We start from the raw sequence: 20,365 nt of genomic DNA on the forward strand, positions 1-20,365 counted from the left end.
TCCAGGTGGAGCGCTGGTAGAGACTCTGCAGCATCAGAGCTGGGTTTGAGGCATTTTATCATGTTAAGAGAGAACACATCTAGTCAGGTTTAACAAGAACTGAAAATGTTATGGAGTTTTTTTTAGACCCAGGTTTAACAAGAATTGAAAATAAATACGGAATTTTTTTTTAGAGTTTCCACTTGGGTTTTTCAGAGTTTCTTTGTTTGTTTAGGTTTGGTTTTGAGAGACAGGCTCTTGCTCTGCTACCCAGGCTGGCCTCAAACTCCTGGGCTCAAGTAGTCCTGGCCTGCCTGGTCGCTGAGACGACAGGCTCAAGCCACTGCACCCAGCCCAACTTGATTGTGTTTCATATACATAGCCAGTTTTCCCAGCACCAACCCAGACTTGTTAAACAGTCTGTTCTTTTCTCACTCTTAAAGTCCACCTTTATGATTATGATATGCTAAATTTTTACACATGTGTTGGTTTGTTTCTGGACTCTTTCCATCCATTTTTAAAATTATTTCAGGCCAGGGCCAGGCACGGTGGCTCTCGCCTGTAATCCCAGCACTTTGGGAGGCCAAGGCAGGTGGATCACGAGGTCAGGAGATGGAGACCATCCTGGCTAACACGGTGAAACCCTGTCTCTACTAAAAATACAAAAAATTAGCCGGGCATGATGGTGGGCACCTGTAGTCCCAGCTACATGGGAGGCTGAGGCAGGAGAATTGCGTGAACCCGGGAGGTGGAGCTTGTAGTGAGCCGAGATCGCGCCACTGCACTCCAGCCTGGGCGACAGAGTGAGACTCCGTCTCAAAAAACAAAAAAAATTATTTCGGGCCAGGCATGGTGGCTCACGCCTGTAATCCCAGCACTGTGGGAGGCCAAGGCAGGTGGATCACTTGAGGTCAAGAGTTTGAGACCAGCCTGGTCAACATGGTGAAACCCCATCTCTACTAAAATGCAAAAATTAGCTGGACCTGGTGGTCCGCACCTGTAATCCCAGCTACTTGGGATTGAAAAAAAGAAATTTCAGATCCGATTCCATTTTGCTGTTTGTTTGTTTGTTTATTTGAGATGGAGTCTCACTCTGTCACATAGGCTGGAGTGCAGTGGCACAGTCTCGTCTCATTGCAGCCTCCACCTCCTGGGTTCAAGCGATTCTCCTGCCTCAGCCTCCTGAGTAGCTGGGATTACAGGTGCACGCCACCGCGCCTGGCTAATTTTTGTATTTTTAGTAGAGACGGGGTTCACCATGTTGGTCAAGCTGGTCTCGACCGCCTGACCTAGTGATCCGCCCGTCTTGGCCTCCCAAAGGGAGATTACAGGTGTGAGCCACCAGGCCCAGCCCAATTCCATTTTGTTTTAAATAATTATCTGAGTTGTATTTTTGAAATTTCATTGCAGGTAAAAAAGAGTGTCAAGTGGACATGCAAAGCCTGTGGAGAGAAGCAGTCCTTTTTGCGGGTGAGTCTACAGAACAGAAAGCAGGTGGGGCGCAGGCCTGCAGTGAGCCCTTCCAGGGAGTCCCAGAATGCCACAGCTGGGATCATCCTCTCTCACACAAAGTTCCCAGACACGGAGCTCCTGCTTCCGAGCTTCCTGTTCCTTCAGGAAGTGAAATGGATGGAGTGGTGTCTGGAAAGGTACTGCCATTTGATTCTTCATTCAGCAAGTATTTCTTGAGTACCTTCTGTGTGCCAAGCATGAGGGAAACAGTGGAAAGTAAGCCCATTGTCATTCTTGCCCTCACAGATGCACTTGTGTGGAAGGGGAAGAGAAACTAATGCACACACGCATCTACATAATTTAAAACTCGGCTGAGCACAAGGAAAGGAAAGCACCAGGGACTGTGAGAAGATGACGGAGGAATCAGGGCAGCTGGGGAAGGGCAGAGGCTGTTGGTGGAGGTGGGGGTGTGGGAGAGTGGGCTCAGGAAGTGCAGGCAGGCAGGGGCAGGCTGTAAATGCTCTTATCCAGCTGTTTGCATCTGGCATTGAGCACATCTTTTCAGTCCATCCACATTCCCCCTCCTGAACTCTGAAGACCCCAAACTGTCCTGCATCCTTTGCCTTACTGAACTTGCTCTTTTCCTGCTCCAGCCCCAGTGCCGCCTCTCCCTTCATCTCTCATCTTTTCTCCTACAGCCATGTGCTTTCTTTCTGACCTCAAACCTAAATTTGCTCCCTCTTGGGCCTTTGTGCTCACTGTGGCGTTCCCCTCCCTCTTCTCAGAATCCTATGGAAGTTATATGGTCGTGTTTATGTGCAGATTGTCCATCTAAGACTTTAGTTCCGTGAGAACAGAGGCTTTTTCTTTACTGGTGTATCCTCAGCACCTAGCACAGTGCTCGGTGTTTGTTGAGTGAGTGAGTAACGGGTCCAACCTTGTTGGGCATTTAGGTTGATTTCCCTTTTGACTGTTACGCACAACTCTACAGTGAAGCTTTTTACAAAAACCTCTTTATCCACGTGACCGGCTGTTTACTGTTTATTTAGGACATAGTCCTAGAAGTTAAATTGCTGTTTTTTTTGGGGGGGGGGAGTGGTTTTGAGATGGAGTCTCACTCTATCACCCAGGCTGGAGTGTAATGGTACGATCTTGGCTCACCGCAACCTTCGCCTCCCAGGTTCAAGCGATTCTCCTGCCTCAGCCTCCTGAGTATCTGGGACTACAGGTGCGTGCCACCTCGCCCAGCTAATTTGTTTTTTGAATGTTTAGTAGAGATGGGGTCTCACCATGTTGGCCAGGCTGGTCTCAAACTCCGGACCTCAAGTGATCCACCTGCTGTTGATGAGTGCCTTCACCTGATACTTTTTTTTATTTTTTTTTGAGACAGAGTCTCCCTCTGTCACCCAGGCTGGAGGGCAGTGGTGCGAACTCGGCTCACTGCAAGTTCCACCTCCCGGTTCATGCCATTCTGCTGCCTCAGCCTCCCGAGTAGCTGGGACTACAGGTGCTGGCACCTCGCCCGGCTAATTTTTTTTGTATTTTTTAGTAGAGGCGGGGTTTCACCGTGTTAGCCAGGATGGTCTCGATCTCCTGACCCCATGATCCACCCGCCTTGGCCTCCCAAAGGGCCGGGATTACAGGCGTGAACCACCGGCGCCCAGCTGATTTTTTTTTTTTTAAAGGGAAAAAAAAAAAACCACTTCAGAATGGGTTCAGCAAAGTTAAAAACAAGAAAAAGTGCTGGCAAGGTAATGAGATCTCTTAGGGAATCCAAGGGGCAGAACTTCATCCCTGATGCCTTGAAAAACTAGCCCCAAGAATTGAAAAGCTGCCAACAAGCCAGGCCTCAGCTTTTCCTCCCGTCACCCAACAAGCCAGGCCTCAGCTTTTCCTCCCCATCACCCAGCTTCTCCCTGTATCTTTGTTCTATTTTCTCCTCTCCTTCCCTTTCTGTTTCTCCCCAGACTGTTCAGTCACATTCTCTGCTCCAAGTCCACAGAATCTCATTCCAAGCCACCTGGAAGAGCTGAGTCCCAGTTATAAATTCCTAGGAGAAGCAATCTGGTTGGCCCAGGCTGATTCGGATGTCCACCTCTGGTCCAGTCAACTGGGATTGGGTCTCAGTAGAGAGGGGCTGGCTTACCAGGTAGGCAGACACCCCACATGGTGAGCATGGCTTGTTTGAGATGTATTTCTGCATTCTCCTTGAGGAAGGCTTCTTATCCCCTCGGTGCTTCTGTGTCGTGTGTGGTATATGGTGTATGGCTGACTAGGCCACAGTAACACACACACCAAAATTGTGGTGGCTTAATGCAATAGACGTTTCTCTTGCTCTCGTAACAGTCCTGGGAAGACGATAAGGTCAGCAGGCCGCTGCCCTTGATGTGGTTGCTCGGGGATCCAAGTTCCTGCCATCTTGGGCTTCTTTTATTCCCTGAGGCTCATCTGTAGCTGCTTCTAGCCACTGAGAAAGGCAAGTGCGTAGAGGAGCTGCTGGAGGCTTTGAGGGCCAGGCTGGGAAACAAGTGACACTGCCATGGAAAGAGGCTGGTTTCGTGGCCACCCCGACTACATGCACACTGGGAAATGAAGTCTAGTTTTGTGCCCACATCGGGAAGAATGCGCTTCAGTATCCAGCCAGCAGTCCCTGCCCTATGGAAGAGCACACCACTTCTGGTTATGCCAGCCTGGTCTTTTTCAACTTTGCCATTTCCCCCCTCCAGCTGCTCTCCTCCGTTCTCACTTGAATGTGCTCCAAACAGGGCTGCACTCCCCACCTGTCCATTACAATTGCTTGTGTCGGAGTCGGCAGTGGTCTCCATGCTGCTAAAAACAATGGTTGGTTCTCAGTTCTCACGTGACACACTGCTGGCAGGCACTGGGAGTCCACCAGAGTTCTTTGCTCACGGGACATCAAGAATGCTCCTGCCAGCGGGGTGTTGAGGAAGAGTGGACACATACAGTGTGTGCGTCTGATCACAGATGTGCGCCATTATCCCAGCAGACTTCACTTACAAAACACAAGTTCAAAGACCAGATTGTTAAGAATTTCAAGAAGGTGACAGCAGAGCAGATCTCATACCTGTAAAGCTGATTCTGCCTGTAGTAGGACCCATACTCTCAAGTTTCATTTCTTACCATCTTCTCCTTAAACCACTCAGCTCCAGCCATGCTGGCCTCTTCACTGTTCCTCCAAAATTCCAGGCTCAGGGTCTTCACACTCATTTTCATGTCATTGCTTCTGCTGGAATGTTCTTCCCCTAGACAGCCATGCGGCTTGCTCCTTCGTATCTTCCTGTTTGTGCTCAAACCTTACCTTCTTAGAGATCCATTCCTTGACCACTTCGAACACCTTGTGTAAAACGGTATGCTCTTACGTAAGGCCTCTTTCCTGGCCCTGTCTTTCTCAGGAGCACGTATTAGCGTCTGATACATTACATGCCTTACTGTTTCTTTCCTGTCTCTTCTCACTTGAATGTGAGTTCCATGGTGACAGGGAGTCTTGTCCATTCCTGTGTCGTCTGCCCCTAAATGACGTCTGCACATTAGTTGGTACTCAGTAAATACTTGTTGGATGAATTTGTGACTGCTAAGTGGAAAAAATGTATTTTGTATTCCTTTGATTATCAGTGAAGGTAAGTAGCATTTCATATATTTTTTGGCAGTATATTATACAATGTGGCAATATGTGTTACTTCTCTTATGACCTTTTTATTCATGTTCACTAACCATTTTGTGTAGGGCTTTGGGTTGAGTTTGGCTTCAATAGGTAGAGTTCAGGGTGCTTGCGGGATAGCCACATAGATCTAAAGTATTAGTTCCAGAGACGGTTGGTTTGTAACTGATTCTAGAGACAGCAGTCAGTCATTAGGATTCCTCCATGCTGCTTTAGGGGTCTTTGGGCCTTGCAGAATACAGCTTTGTCCTCCCCGAGGTGTATCTCAAATGGATCTGTTTCTCAACATTCTGCCAACACTTTTTAAATATAATATATTTTTTGGTTTCTCAGGCTTATGGTGAAGGCTCTGGTGCTGACTGTAGACGCCATGTCCAAAAATTAAATCTACTACAGGGACAGGTTTCAGAGCTGCCACTCAGGTACAATTGTGTGAGAAGAGTGTGGTTGTCTTGCCCTGTTTTCGTCTTGACTGGGTAATAGAAGTACACAGTGGAGAAGTCCCTTAGACTCCCATGTCTCACAATACAGCAGCGAAACACGCCGAGCAGTTCTCCCACTGAAAATAACTCAAAACGCCAGCTGTTTTACATGCACGGATGAGCTGACTAGAAAGAAAGTAACTCTCGGCCGGGAGCGGTGGCTCATGCTTGTAGTCCCAGCACTTTGGGAGGCCGAGGCGGGCCGATCACGAGGTCAGGAGTGCGAGACCAGCCTGGCCAGCATGGTGAAACCCCAGCTATACTAAAAATACAAAAAAAGTAGCCGGGCATGGTGGCATGCGCCTGTAATCCCAGCTACTCAGGAGGCTGAGGTAGGAGAATCACTTGACCCCAGGCGATGGAGGTTGCACCACTGCACTCCAGCCTGGATGACAGAATGAGACTATCTCAAAAAAAAAAAAAAAGTAACTCTCAAGAGGTCAAAAATGAAGGAGAAGCTGGTCCGATGGTAGTGGGTTATCAGAACTTAATAACATTAGTGTCACTAAAGTTGATATACAACTTGCACTGCTAAATTTAACTGGCTTTAAAAAAAAAAAAAAGCAGAAGCCAGAATCCAGAGAGGAAGCACCTGAGCTGCTAGGGTGGTTGAAGCCGGGTGCTCTGGAGCTTCCAGTTAGATGGCTGGGAGGGGTGCAGGAGACCCTCAGAAGACAAAACCTACGGCCCGGTCAGTGTGGGAAGACCAGTGGGACACCTCCTAACAAAACCAAGCCCCTGGAGGACTGCACCCTCCGTGTACGAATGAACTAGATCCCCTCTGCAGCGGGCAGCCTGCCTGTATTGACCTTGGCAATGGCTGAAGAGGGGGAAATAGCTCTAAGATTTTGGAAATAAAAGGAAGTTGTTGCATGGTTTTTCATCCTTTTACATACCCTGTGTGAAAAGCCTCAAGCGGAAAATTTATCTTCTAATTGTCCCAGCGAGCAGAGGTGAATGCAGCTCCTCTCTGCAGCAGTATATCTTCAGTTGCCGGGCCTTAAAGAATTCCCACAGAAAAAGTTCCAAGTAGCATGTACTCAGGAGTTGAAAATCATTTAACATTCAAGGAAATATGTCACCAGGAGCAAAAGATAGCAGAACAACAGTCCGAAAAGTCGGACCCATAAAGACTTCAGAATACATGATATTGCATGTTTAATATACTTAATAAAATAAAAGAAGTGGGTGATAAGATGAGGGACTTCAAAAAATAGGTGTATTTGAGAGCTTGTTTGGAGGTTTTAGCAGGGGGGTGCAGCTACTCATATACCCTGGACCGAAGACCGCTCCTCCTCTATTGGAGGTGGTGGTCCTCTTCAGCCAAGCGCACAGCTTCAGGAGGGACACACGTGGAGCGGTGAGGGAGGACGGGGACACCAGCCAGATGAGCTAACCAACGTTGGTGACTGATGGGGTGACAGATATTGCAGCCAGATCGCCCTCATCCAAAAAAAGGTGTATTTGAAAAAGAACCGAAAAGAGGCCAGGTGCAGTGGCTCACACCTGTAATCCCAGCACTTTGAGAGGCCAAAGCAGGCGGATTATTTGAGGTCAGGAGTTCAAGACCCAGCCTGGCCAACATGGTGAAACTCCGCTTCTACTAAAAATACAAGTTAATTGGGTGTGGTGGCACGTGCCTGTAATCCCAGCTACTCTGGAGGCCGAGGCATAAGAATCGCTTGAGCCTGGGAGGTGGAGGTTGCAATGAGCCAGCCTCCACCTCCCAGGCTCAAGTGAGGCCTGCAACAGAGTAAGACTCTGTCTTAAAAAAAAAAAAAAAAAAAAGAGTTTGCAGAACTTAAAAGTATAATCACTAAAATTAAAAATCCAGTTTAGGCCGGGCATAGTGGCTCATGCCTGTAATCCTGGTACTTTGGGAGGCCAAGGCAGGCAGATCACTTGAGGTCAGGAGTTCATGACCAGCCTGGCCAACATAGTGAAACCCCATCTCTACTAAAAATACAAAAATTAGCTGGAAATCACTTGAACCCAGGAGGCAGAGGTTGTGGTGAGCCAAGATTGCGCCACTGCACACCAGCCTGGGTGACAGAGTAAGACTCCATCTCAAAAAAAAAAAAAAAAGAAAAATTCAGTGAACACGTTAAACAGATTAAATGCAGCTAAGAGAGAATTAGTGAAATGGAAGATAAATCTAAAAAATTATTCACAGTGCAACACAGAAAAATGGAAAAGTAGAAAATATAAGGGAAAGTTGAGGGACATGGAGGTTACAGAGGAGAGTTCTAGCAAAAGATAATTAAGAGAATGGAGCAAAAGCAGTAACTGAAGAGATAAGAGCAGCTTTTTCCAGAATCACAGACATAACATTTTTAGATTAAGGGAATGCAGTAAATACCAAACTGGATAAAACCATTATTTTATTTGCAAATAGCGTGATTGTGTATGTAGGAAATTCTAATGAATCTACAAAAAAGCTACTAGAACTAATAATTTAGCAAGATCACAAGGATACAAGGTCAACATACAAAATTAAATTGTATTTCTATATATATGCAGTGGGCAATTGGAAAAATGATTTTTAAAATCAAATAACAGCTGGATGCATACTTCACGCTTGTAATCCCAGCACTTGGGGAGGCTGAGGTGGGTAGATCACTTGAGCCCAGGAGTTTGAGACTAGCCTAGGCAAGATGGCAAAACCCTCTCTACAAAAAAAAGGAAAAAAAAAAATTTAGCCAGGCGTGGTAGTGGGTGCCTGTGGTCCCAGATACTCAGGAGGCTGAGGTGGGAGGATCACCTGAGCCCAGGGAGGTTGAAGCTGCAACTTATCTCCATTGTCATGTGATTCCATGTTCTAGCAATCTTGGCTCACCGCAACCTCCGCCTCCTGGGTTCAAACGATTATCCTGTCTCAGCCTCCCAAGTAGCTGGGATTATAGATATGCACCACCATGTTGGCCAGACTTGTCTCGAACTCCTGACCTCAGGTGATCCACCTGCCTCAGCCTCCCAAAGTGCTGGGATTACAGGAGTGAGCCGCTGTGCCCAGCCCCTGGTCATTTTTCAAAGGGCATATGTATGGTCTTCCCTGAAGGTCTGTAGAAGAAACTGTCAGTGCTGGTGAAGAAGAAAACGTGGGCCACCAGCAGGCTGGGAATGTGAAGCAGCAGGTAAGCCTCAGGCCCACCTGCCCCAGGCTGGCTCTGTGTCAGGGAAGGGATGAATGCACAGATGTATCCAGTAGTCATTCGTAGAGCAAATGTGTGTTGATGCCACCCTACAGGCAGTTGACTTAAAGCTGCAGGGAACACAAAAATAAATAAACCTGTACCTTTTCTAAGGATGGAGATAGCCACGTGTACCAATCATTACAGTACCCTGCAAAGGACTCTCGTATCTGCTTGGAGAACTCCTGAATGTAGCTCAAATATCACCTTACTGCTTCTACTTTGCTCCCACAGCACTCTGGGCATACCTCTGAGAGGGAGAGAATAATGGGATAAAACACCTGGGTTTCCTTCTTTCCTTGTTCCAGACTGCAAGCTGTTTTGTTTTGTTTTGTTTTGTTTTGTTTTGTTTGAAACAAGGTCTCACTGTGTCGCCCAGGCTGGAATGCAGGGAGCGATCATGGCTCCCTGCAGCCTTGACTTCCTGGACTTAAGTAATCCTCCCACCTCAGGCTCCTTAGTAACTGGGACTACAAATGTGCCCTGCCACACCCAGCTAATTTTGTGTCTGTTTTGTAGAGGCAGGTTCTCCCTGTGTTGCCTAGGCTGGTCTCGAACTCCTGGGCTCAAGCCGTCTTCCTGCCTCGGCTCCCAAAGTACTGGGAGTACAGGCATGAACCAATGCACCTGGCCAGATTCACACTTTGTTACAAGCAGAGGAAGATGCTCTTCTGGTACCTGTGTCTGTGCTTCCAATTTGGTCCATTTACAGACTTAATTTTATATCATTCTCATCAGAAATACTTTTTTGCATCCTAGTTTTCAGTTGTATCATTTTTCTATGTTGCGGTATAGTTTTCAGTGATTTTCATTTCTTACTTATTTTTGAGACAGGGTCTCCCTCTGTCGCCCAGGCTGGAGTGCAGAGGCATGATCACTGCTCACTGGAGTCCCAACATCTCAAAAAAACAAAGTATTTACAGAATGTAGTAGATGTACTAGTATTGGTTCCTTTATTATATGTTATTTAGGTTGTTTCCACATTTCTGCTTGCCTCCCTTCCTCCCTCCCTCCCTTCCTCCCTTCTTTCCTCTCCTTTCCTTCTTTCGACAGTCTCAGCCTGTCCCCCAGCTGAAGTGCAGTGGCGCGATCTCGGCTCACTGCAACCTCTGCCTCCTGGGTTCAAGCAACTCTCCTTCCTCAGCCTCCCAAGCAGCTGGGATTACAGACGCACACCACCACACCCAGCTAATGTTTGTATTTTTAGTAGAGATGGGGTTTCACCATGTTGCCCAGGCTAGTCTTTAACTCCTGAGCTCAGGTGACCCGCCCGCCTCAGCCCCCTGAAGTGCTAGGATTACAGGTGTGAGCCACGGCGCCTGGCCATGTTTCCACACTTCTGTTCTTTTTTTTTTTTCTTTTGAGACGGAGTCCCAGGCTGGAGTATAATGACACAATCTCGGCTCACTGCAAGCTCCGCCTCCCGGGTTCACACCATTCTCCTGCTTCAGCCTCCCGAGTAGCTGGGACTCCAGGCGCCCGCCACCACACCCGGTTAGTTTTTTGTATTTTTTTTTCTTAGTAGAGATGAGGTTTCACTGTGTTAGCCAGGATGGTCTTGATCTCCTGACCTCGTGATCCACCCGCCTCGGCCTCCCAAAGTGCTGGGATTACAGGCGTGAGCCACTGCACCTGGCCACTTGTGTTCTTATAAATAAAATTTGCTACTTTTTGTAACACTGGGACTGGCACCTCTGCCTTCTCTCTTTGTGTGGAATCACTGGGCCAGGGAGCATAGATATTCATGAGATTCTTGGTGGGCCGTGCCCTGCCGCCTTCCCAAGGCCTGTACCAGTGAGCACTGTCCTGCCAGCGTCACAGGGTATTGGTGTCCATCACCTTCCAGCCACTGCCTTCCCTAGCGTGGAGCTGGACGTGACCCCTGAGACCCTCAGGCACAAGAGTTGGGCTAGGGGTTTTCAATAAAACTGCCTGCTTTCCAGTACTGAGAATCAACTATTTCCCCATTCTGATAGGAAACATCGCAGCCCTCGGAGAGTCGCTGGCTGAAGTATCTAGAAAGGGACTCCCAAGAACTGGAGCTGGGAGGAAGAGGAGTGTGTTTCAGCGAACAGCCTTCATCCAAAACGGAGGAGCCAGGCCCCCGCCTCAGCCAAGACCTGCCTAGAAAAAGGTGCCAAGTGCGACTCCGGTCCAGCCCTGGCCCAGAGCCTATGCTGCCTCCAGCAGTGGGGCACCAGTGAGCCACTGTGAGCATCAGCCAAGTGGGGGAAGCCTAGGTGGCAAGTGGCAATGGGCAGCTGCTGCCACTGCTGGTGCAGAGGCAAAGGCTGGGCAGGACACCAGTATGCATACCCTTTATGATGCCCACTTAATTCTGAACATCTCAGACTATACTGACCTCAGGGAAGTGGCCAGAGTAGCTGACAGGCCTGAGAGCTTTTAGCACAGAGAAGCAGAGACCTCAGACTTGAAGGAAGGTTTCTTCTGCTTCAGGCATTTCAGTGAGTTTTTTGGAGAGACTGCTTTAGGCTAAGGATCTAGGGTGGCTCTTAGAGGGCAGGTGCTTTCAGGAGGTAGATTCTGCTTTCAAACCAGAACATTCCTCTGGGCACAATGGCTCACACCTGTAATCCCAGCACTTTGGGAGGCTGAGGCAGGAGGATCATTTGACACCAGTCCGGGCAACATAGGGAGACCCTATCTGTACAACAAAGTTTTTAAACAAATTCATGGGGCATGGTGGTGCCTGCCTGTGGTCTCAGCTACTTGGGAAGCTGAGGCAGGAGGATCACCGGAGCCCAGGAGGTCAAGGCTGCAGTGAGCCATTGCACTCCAGCCTGGGTGCCAGTGAGACCCTGCGTAAAAGAAAAACACAACTTTCTAGCAACTAGAAGCTGTGAAGCGGGGAGTGGGGCCTGCGCGGTGGCTGGACAGCCTGAGCAGCTGCCTGGGAAGCTGTCGGGATGAGCAGGCGGCCACCCGAGCTTGTGGGCCATGTGATCGTGGAGTCAGGCTTGGGGTGCCACTGGAGAGTAGCACGGGACCACTGACAGTACTGTCCTGACAGGAAGTGGAGCCAGAGCACCATCCAGCCTCCGTGCAGCCTTGGCATCCAGGACTCGGGTGGCTCTGAGGTCGCCTGGGAACCCCAGAAGGTCAGTGACAGAGAACAGTTTCTCTGTGGTCCCAGTGACCACTGAGTATGTGTGGGATAATTTTGTCTTTTGTCACAGGTGACAAAGTATAAGATTCCTAACCGCAGAAAGCCCATCTCACCACCTGGGTTTCTTGTCTTTTCTGTGTGAAGCCAACTCCTTCCTTGGGTCTCTACCCCCTTTTCTCTCCCATGCCTCTCGTCTCCCGTGAGGGTAGCTCAGGACCAAAGAGCATCGTGACACCTGGGAGCAACTAAGGTTGGATTTTCTGGGTCAGGGCCGTCGTCTCATTCTGCAGGGAGCACGGGGACCTTTGTCCAGGCAGGAGCAGTCTGTGGGCCCGCCCTGAATCCTGGGAGATGCTTCCCTCCACACTGGCATTTGCCCAGGTGTGGACTCTTGTGTGTGAGACGCTCTTCACTTAGGGTGTTGCCTTGTTCATTTTTGTTTTCTGAGACAGGGTCTCACTCTGTCTACCCAGGCTGGAGTGCAGTGGCACAGTCAGAGCCTACTGAAGCCTCAACCACCCAGGCTCAAGTGATCCTCCTGCCTCAGCCCCTCAAGTAGGTGGGACTACAGATGTGCACCACCACACTGGCTAATTTTAAAAAAATATTTTGTAGAGGTCAGGTGCGGTGGCTCACACCTGTAATCTCAGCACTTTGGGAGGGTGAGGCGGGTGGATCACCTGAGGTCAGGAGTTTGAGACCAGCCTGGCCAACATGGTGAAACCCTGTCTCTAAAAATAGTAGAAACCCTGTCTACTAAAAATAATGAGTTGGGCGTGGTTGCATATACCTGTAATCCCGGCTACTCGAGAGGCTGAGGCAGGAGAATTGCTTCAACCTGGGAGACGCAGGTTGCAGTGAGCCGAGATCGCACCACTGTACTCCAGCCTGGGCGACAGAAAAAAAAGAATTTTAGAGACATGGTCTCACTGTGTTGCCCAGGCTTGTCTCAAAACCCCTGAGCTCAGGCAATCTTCCCAGTTCCCAAAGTGCTGGGATTATAGGTGTGGGCCACCGCGCCTGGCCCGGTTGTCTTGTTCTTGAAGCTTCCAATCTAGCAGGCCCCACTGCATATCCAGTGCTGCAGAGTGCAGGGTGTGCTCTGCCTGTCACAGGAGCCAGGGGACAGCAAGGGCACTGCAGCTGGGAGTCCAGTGGGCATCAGTCACTGCCCCCACCCCCACGTCAGCCAAGGTCGGCCTCAGCTGGCCTCGCACCACGCACAGAGCACTGGCTCATGCCAAGAGGCAGAAGTCAAACTTTGATGTTGTTGCCAATGAGTTTTGTGATCCTGGGTAAGTATGTGGCCTCGAATCTCCAAATCCTAGAAGAATGACTAGAGTCTACCATGGGTCCGTCCCTGGGCTGCACGTTGTAATGGTATCATTGTGTTTCATGCTCCCTCAAGCCTGTTGCTTTGTTTTAAAGGTGAGAAACTGAGGCTTGTAGTTTGTGTGCGGTCATGGCAAGTTCAGTGGCAAAGCTGACATCAAGTGTCAGGGCCTCTTCCAGATTGCCTGGGTGGCAGCGCTGCAGGGACCCACTCTGTTGTTGCTTTCACATCCCTTTGTAAGCAGTACAGCCCAACTTTTTTTTTTTTTTTTTTTGAGACGGAGTCTTGCTCTGTCGCCCAGGCTGGAGTGCAGTGGCCGGATCTCAGCTCACTGCAAGCTCCGCCTCCCGGGTTCACGCCATTCTCCTGCCTCAGCCTCCCGAGTAGCTGGGACTACAGGCGCCCGCCACGTCGCCCGGCTAGTTTTTTGTATTTTTTTAGTAGAGATGGGGTTTCACGGTGTTAGCCAGGATGGTCTCGGCCTCCCAAAGTGCTGGGATTACAGGCTTGAGCCACCGCGCCCGGCCCAGCCCAACTTTTTTTGAGATGGAGTTTCACTCTTGTTCTCCTGACTGGAGTGCAATGGCATCTCAGCTCACTGCAACCTCCGCCTCCCAGGTTTAAGCAATTCTCCTGCCTCAGCCCCGAGTAGCTGCGATTACAGGCAGGCGCCACCACGCCCGACTAATTTTTCTATTTTTAGTAGAGACAGGGCTTCACCATGTTGGCCAGCTGGTCTCGAACTCCTGACCTCAAGTGATCCACCCGCCTCGGCCTCCCAAAGTGCTGGGATTACAGGCTTGACCCACCACCCCCAGCCTTCTGTTTTTGAGACAGGGTGTCACTCTGTCACCCAGGCTGGAGTGCAGTGGTGCCATCTCAGCTCATAGCAGCCTCCAACTCCCGGGCTGAAGTGATCCTCCCGAGTAGCTGGGATCACAGGCACTCACCACCACGCTTGGCTAATTTTTTGTAGGGGGGGGTTTCATCATGTTTCCCAAGCTGGTCTCAAACTCCTGGACTCAAGCAATCTGCTTGAGCATTCCAATCTGCCTCGGCTTTCCAAAGTGCTGGGATTCAGGCATGAGCCACTGCTCCCAGTCTACAACCCAAGTTTCTTTCTTTTTTTTTTTTTGGGACAGAGTCTCACTCAGTTGCCCAGGCTGGAGTGGAATGGCATGATCTCGGCTCACTGCAACCTCTGCCTCCCAGGTTCAAGTGATTCTCCTGCCTCAGCCTCCTGAGTAGCTGAGATTACAGGCATGTGCCACCATGCCTGGTTAATTTTTGTATTTTTAGTAGTGATAGGGTTTCATTTTGTTGACCAGGTTGGTCTCGAACCCCTGGCCTCAGGTGATCTGCCCGCCTCAGCCTCCTAAAGTGCTGGGATTACAGGCGTGAGCCACTGCACCCGGCCTACACCCAACTTTCAGAGCCTCTTTGGTTCCTGGGGTGAGAGAAGCCAGACCCCAGCTTTTCTATCCCGCCGGGAGCTCGGTGCTGCCACCTGTGCAGCTGCAGAACCCGGCAGGCTCTGGAGAGCTGCTCCCAGGTGGGACATGGCAGGATGGAGCCAGCCCACCCCTTTCCAGGCGTCTCCAGGCCCTCCCTGCTCAAACCTTTGTAGGCACTAGTGACCCGATTCTAAGGTCCCCAGGAGATGGATCACCTGATGACGTGTCTTGTTTTTGGAAAGCCTGGTCATGCAATTTAGCAGATGGTTTGGGGTGAGGTGGAAGGCATTTATTTGCTTTGTCTTGCTAACTCTCAAAATGAAAGCCTGTCCCAGCCTGACCGCTTCCAGCAGAAAGTGTCAGAACCAGAGGCCCAGCCAAGGCCCAGGCAGGGCTCGTGGTCCTGCTGGGCCCTGGCATTGTTCTTACAAATGGAGGGCATGGCCATCTTCTCTTTCAGGGACAAGCTGGCTTGACATGGAAGGTGAAGCAAGGCAGCAGCCCCTGCCTCCGGGAGAACGCTGCCGACTGCAGTGCCAGGGAGCCGAGGGGTCCTGGGAAGGAGCTATGGAGTCCTGCCCAGCAGGTCACCGCCACCTCCTCTAAATGGGCGCAATTTGTCCTGTCACCTAGAAACAGTTCGCATGTGGACAGAGAGCAGCCAACGCCTCTTCAGAGGGATCCCGGGCCAGCTGCTCCAGCACAGGCTAAGCAGGGGCCCCCCGGGACCCCCAGAGCACAGGCCTCAAGGGAAGGCCTCAGCAGGCCCACCGACGCTGTCCAGCTTCCTCGGGCCACACACCCCACCACATCCGGGCCTGAGAGGCCCTGCGGGAAGACCTCATGGGACGCAAGGACTCCCTGGGCAGAGGGTGGGCCCCTGGTCCAGGAGACACAGAATCCCCGACTCCCACGACTGTGTGACCTCTTTACAACTGGTGAAGACTTTGATGATGATCTGTGACTGGCAGGTTATTATTAATCGAGATACACTTGTTAGGAGGGACAGGGTTCCCTAAGGCACTTTTAAAGATACTGTGTAAGCACCACCAATAAACTTACTGTCAAACAGATTTCTCTCTATGCAGATGTCATTGGTTAAAGTGCTGATGCCATTTAATTAGATTGTTTACAAACGTAACAGGATGGCTACAAAGAGATCTTATTTTAAAAGCAGCTGATGGTTTGGCAATGAGAGAACTACAGTGGTGGAGAGACCAGGAGGCGGCTCTCAGCGAAACCAACATTACGGATGCCCTGCATGAGCCTTCTCAGTCCCAGCAGGAAGCCCACCACACTGGCTGCCCCGGCCTCCCCACTGCCTGTGCCAGGACAGCTGCCTCCCCTGCTTACCCGCCGACAACACCTAGGCTTCCTTTATCTAAAATCAGAGCATACCAGGTCTCTAGCAGAAAATCAACTAAATGTCAGGGACCTCCGAGTCATTTAAAAAGAGAAAGTGGAAGGCCATTAGGCAAGCTATGTCTGGGCTGCTAATGTGGCCCCTGCAGGGAGGGGCCAGGAGCGCTGCGGTGAGCCTCAGGTCTCGCAGGCCCAGCCCTGCTGCAGGGAACCAGAGCACCCAGGAGACCAGAAGACCGGTCTTGCTTCTCAGACGTCACACACACGGGGACCCTCCCCTCATGTCACTTGTTTTGCTGCCCTAAATGGCTTCTTCCACCCTAACCCCTGATCCCCTGATCCTGGAAGGCGGCAGAGAAACTGGCCCGTACAGAGACCTGCAATTCTACACTAGCTTAACAGCTACGAGACAGAAGAGGGGGACACAGAAGAGGTGGGCAAAAGCGGTCACAATGGCGGGGAGTGCTTTGAATACTGGATGGTGTCCAGAGCCGCCCCGATGTCGTAATTCTTGGTCTGCAGGAGCCTGGTGAGCCAGCCGCCTTCGTCAGAGAAGCCCATGGACAGCATGTGGGAGAGGGACTCAATCAGCCGCGGGTCAGCCTCTGCCAAAACAGGAAGGAAGCCATGAGGAGTGATGCTGAGCCCTGTGAGTGACCCGAAACACACACCCTCCTGCCTTGGCCAGCGGGACCAGGGCCTGCCAGTATCCGAGTGCCCAGAGCTCTGGCCCTCACAGGCCACAGTGGACCTGCTTTCCCTGTAAAGGGCCAACCAGTCTTTTTCACACTGCTCAACTCTGCCACTGTGACACAAGGCAGCCAGGTGGTATGTAAACAAAACTATCGCTGGACACTGAAATACGCATTTCCTCTAACTGTCACATCTTTTGATTGAAAAATACAAGAACTACTCTTGGCCCACAGGCCATAGCTCGCCATCCCCTGCCCTAAGGCAGAGAAGACACACTCTGGCAGCGCACAGCAGGTTGTGCACAGACCTTGGTTTCCACACGGCTGCAGTGACAATGAGGAGTCTCTGTCAGCTGTCCCCACCCCCCACCGCTGCCTTCCACACCATCCACTTCAACGGTGGCTTCTGCCTGGCTCCTCCAGGGATCTTGGCTATGACCCCCACTCAGACCAGCACTCCCTGAGGAGACACTGAAGAGGTCTGAGCCCAGTGTGAGTAGTAGGGACACACCCAGTGCTGCCCCCTCTCTGTGTCACACCTACCTTAATTCCTGGTCTGCATGTTAAGTTTTAGAAACTCCTACAATTAATATTCCTGGCTCTGGAGTTTGCTTAAAGAAAAACATTTTTAGAACTCCTGCATTAGCAGCGCTTACTCACTGCTGCTCAGGGTAGACATAAGAGGACAAAACCAACTCCTAACCTCCCACACCTACAGACAAGCCCTGCAGTGGAGAACGTCCCATCCTGTTTGTGTCGCTGGAATCGGGGGGCAGGATGCTCTGAAGGGAAAGGTAGGACTGAACACAGAACTCTTGGTTCACTTGCCTGGTGGGAGATGCGGGTACAAGGCAGCTTCCTTCAGCCCTGTGGGTCCCTCCTGGGAGGGGTCCAGAGAGCTTGGCCCTTCGGATTCTGGCATCTGTAGGGACTGGAGTTCACCTGTGGACGGGTCCACTTCTTTTGAAGACAGATGGGTCCAGTCATCGTCTCCTCCTGAACAGTTATCAGACTCCATCTGTTCCTGGAACAGAACCCACCATGAGCACACGAGAGGCACGCGCAACAGGCCAAGCCTGACCATGGCACTGACTCCTGGCAAACAGTCGGGGAGCATGCACGCACACACGTGTTTAAGGCTGCAGGGGGCTACGGGGATCAGTGAGCCACTCGCAAAGACCAAGTAACTACAAAGTTCTAGCAGGTTCCCAGAGTGACTTTAATGGCACAGACATCACTGCAGCAGCAGCAGCTCCCTCGGGTTTCATAAGCGGCTGCATAGGTGCTGAGGAGGAGGCGGAGGTGCAGCTACAGATCCCTAGGCTGCCCGGGTCCCAGGTGGTGGCAGGGGCACAGGCTTGCCTCAGGCCGCCCCTCGGACTCCAAGGCGATCTTTCTCATCTGCTCTGCCAGAGACTGCGTGGCGCCCTCAACATTCCCACCCGGCTTGCTGGGGTCAGAGCAGCAGCTGCTTGGCTGTGAGCTGTTCTTCTCCTCTGTGCTGGAACTCTCTGGAGAGGCAGGGGTCAGGCGGCTTCTTTTCCCGCCGTGCTCCACGTCAATATCCACTTCAATGCCTAGAGGCCAAGGAGGAGAGAGAAAGCTGTGACGCTCCCCCCAAGGAGGCAGCTGCGAGCAGGAGCGTGGCCTGTGGGGACTACAGACTCACGAAGATCTCACGTTCAGTCCACACAAGCAGGTGAGGGTCTGGATGGCGGCACTCAGTGTGTGGATGCAGGGGCTAGGTTCTCCTACCCAGCTTGACCCCGGAATCACACAGTTAGTATGGGACTAGACGATGCAAACGTGTGAGTCCGAGGCTTCTCCCAATATCCCAGCTACAAATCTCTGTGGCTTCTGGAAACATTCTCGGTGTGCCCGTGATACTGGAGCTTTCTCTTTTTCCAATTCAGTAAAACATTAACCTCAGCTAGCATCTAAGGTCAGCTTCTAAGCCAGAAAGTCAAGAGTGACCTTGTTTTTTCTAACCATGCAGGGTATGGGCTACACAGCAGGTAGGGCCAAGCCCTAAGTACGGGGGAGCCAATACTGCATGTGGCAGGCACCTCCAGCCACAGTGATGGAAGGCTGTGTACCTCATCACACTTGCACACAGAGGCTTTGTGTGATGACACATAACACGCACCTAAACGCTGGGCTCTGCTCGGAGTGGACAGGCCATGCAGGCGAGGCATGGGGCCCGACATGGCAGCGCAGGGAGCCTGCACACCTCCAGGCTCACGCAACTCACCAAGGACAGAGGAAAGAATCACCTGCACTATTTTTGAAATTAAATAGTGTCAAAAGTCTCCATGCCCACAGCTTAGAATCACCAGTTGTCAAAGGCTGTGGTGCACACTCTGCTCCCATCCCACTCCCCAAAGCCTCCCTGCACCCTTTCAGCTCATGCTGCTCTCACCGGATGATCGAGTTCACATCTGTGCATTTCCTACTCTAGACCAGTATCTGCCTCTCCTTCCACTACCCTTTCCAAGACTCAGTTTTTTGTTAAAAGAACATTCAGTGTTTCAGCTAGTACCTCTATCTAAATGTTCTTTGCTGGGTCAAGGGGCAGACTATTTCCTTGGATAGCTTTTTGTTTTCCTACCACTGATGACGGCTTCTCTTTTTTTTTTTTTTAGACGGAGTCTCGCTCTGATGCCCAGGCTGGAGTGCAGTGGCGCAATCTCTCGGCTCACTGCAAGCTCCGCCCACTGGGTACAAGTGATTCTCCTGCCTCAGCCTCCAGAGTAGCTGGGACTACAGGCACGTGCTACCATGCCCAGCTAATTTTTATATTTTTACTGTAGAGACGGGGTTTCACCATGCTGGCCAGGCTGGTCTTGAACTCCTGACCTCAGGTGATCCGCCCGCCTCAGCCTCCCAACATGCTGGGATTACCAACATGAGCCACCACACCCAACCTGCCTTCTCTTTTCATTTGCTAACTTTCCCCATGTTCTCCCACAGCATCTCCATAGTTTTCTACAAACTACAGACTATTGCTCAGAGGGTGAAGTGGATCAGAGGCCCCACTGGTTCTGGTGTTTTCCATAGAGAGTGTCCCCGGCTGTGCAGCCTCCTGTTCCAGCCAGGACTGGCGGCTCTCTGGGCAGAGGCTCTGCTGCAATGCTGTGACCACCTTTACTTTCACCCTCTGTCCTATTAGGTCCCCTGTTTCCTAATAGCTCTGTGCTTCATTTCGGGTTTATCTCTTCATGTGGTTCAAACCAAGGTTAAAATAATTAAGACTGTATACCAGAAAGTAACTTTGTTCTGCCCTGATACTTGATTGTTTTAGATGGTTATAGAACTCTAGGCTGGACCAGGCACAGTGGCTCACGCATGTAATCCTAACACTTTGGGAGAACAACGTGGGAGATCTCTTGAGCCCAGGAGTTCAAAGTCGGCCTGGGCAGCATGGCAAGACTCCATCTCTACAAAATGTTTTTAAAACAGCTGGGCACAGGGCTGGGCGTGGTGGCTCACGCCTGTAATCCCAGCACTTTGGGAGGCCAAGGCAGGTGGATCATGAGGTCAGGAGTTCAAGACCAGCCTGGCCAAGATGGTGAAACCCTGTCTCTACTGAAAATATAAAAATTAGCCAGGCGTGG

The 20,365-nt window shown here is 50.8% G+C and overlaps 2 protein-coding genes across 3 annotated transcripts in view; one reads left to right on the plus strand and one right to left on the minus strand.

Moving 5' to 3' along the window:
* The first annotated feature begins 1,386 nt into the window (after nucleotides 1-1,386).
* Nucleotides 1,387-15,765, plus strand: LOC105537280 (chromosome unknown open reading frame, human C5orf45). Of its 2 annotated transcripts, XM_011976860.1 has the most exons (7): nucleotides 1,393-1,449; nucleotides 3,399-3,580; nucleotides 5,444-5,532; nucleotides 8,651-8,726; nucleotides 10,760-10,917; nucleotides 11,815-11,902; nucleotides 15,158-15,765. In XM_011976860.1, the coding sequence occupies exons 1-7, from the start codon at nucleotides 1,413-1,415 to the stop codon at nucleotides 15,659-15,661; spliced, it is 1,134 nt and encodes a 377-aa protein (XP_011832250.1). In that variant the 5' UTR covers nucleotides 1,393-1,412; the 3' UTR covers nucleotides 15,662-15,765. The 2 variants fall into 2 exon arrangements, 1 of the variants encoding a protein (XP_011832250.1); XR_001005693.1 differs by lacking the exons at nucleotides 3,399-3,580; nucleotides 15,158-15,765 and having other exon boundaries at nucleotides 1,387-1,449; nucleotides 11,815-12,516.
* A 26-nt stretch (nucleotides 15,766-15,791) lies between these two features.
* SQSTM1 (sequestosome 1) overlaps nucleotides 15,792-20,365 on the minus strand; it is a 17,390-nt gene continuing 12,816 nt past the window's right edge. Inside the window, exons 7-10 of the mRNA XM_011976859.1 lie at nucleotides 18,114-18,328; nucleotides 17,580-17,775; nucleotides 16,051-16,664; nucleotides 15,792-16,019 (exon numbers count right to left, since the gene is read on the minus strand). Coding sequence (XP_011832249.1) covers nucleotides 16,507-16,664; nucleotides 17,580-17,775; nucleotides 18,114-18,328 — 569 coding nt within the window. The 3' untranslated portion in view covers nucleotides 15,792-16,019; nucleotides 16,051-16,506. The remainder of the gene's footprint in view (nucleotides 16,020-16,050; nucleotides 16,665-17,579; nucleotides 17,776-18,113; nucleotides 18,329-20,365) is intronic.

The sequence above is a fragment of the Mandrillus leucophaeus genome, unplaced genomic scaffold (genome assembly GCF_000951045.1).
Source record: "Mandrillus leucophaeus isolate KB7577 unplaced genomic scaffold, Mleu.le_1.0 Scaffold170, whole genome shotgun sequence".
Classification (NCBI taxonomy): domain Eukaryota; kingdom Metazoa; phylum Chordata; class Mammalia; order Primates; family Cercopithecidae; genus Mandrillus; species Mandrillus leucophaeus.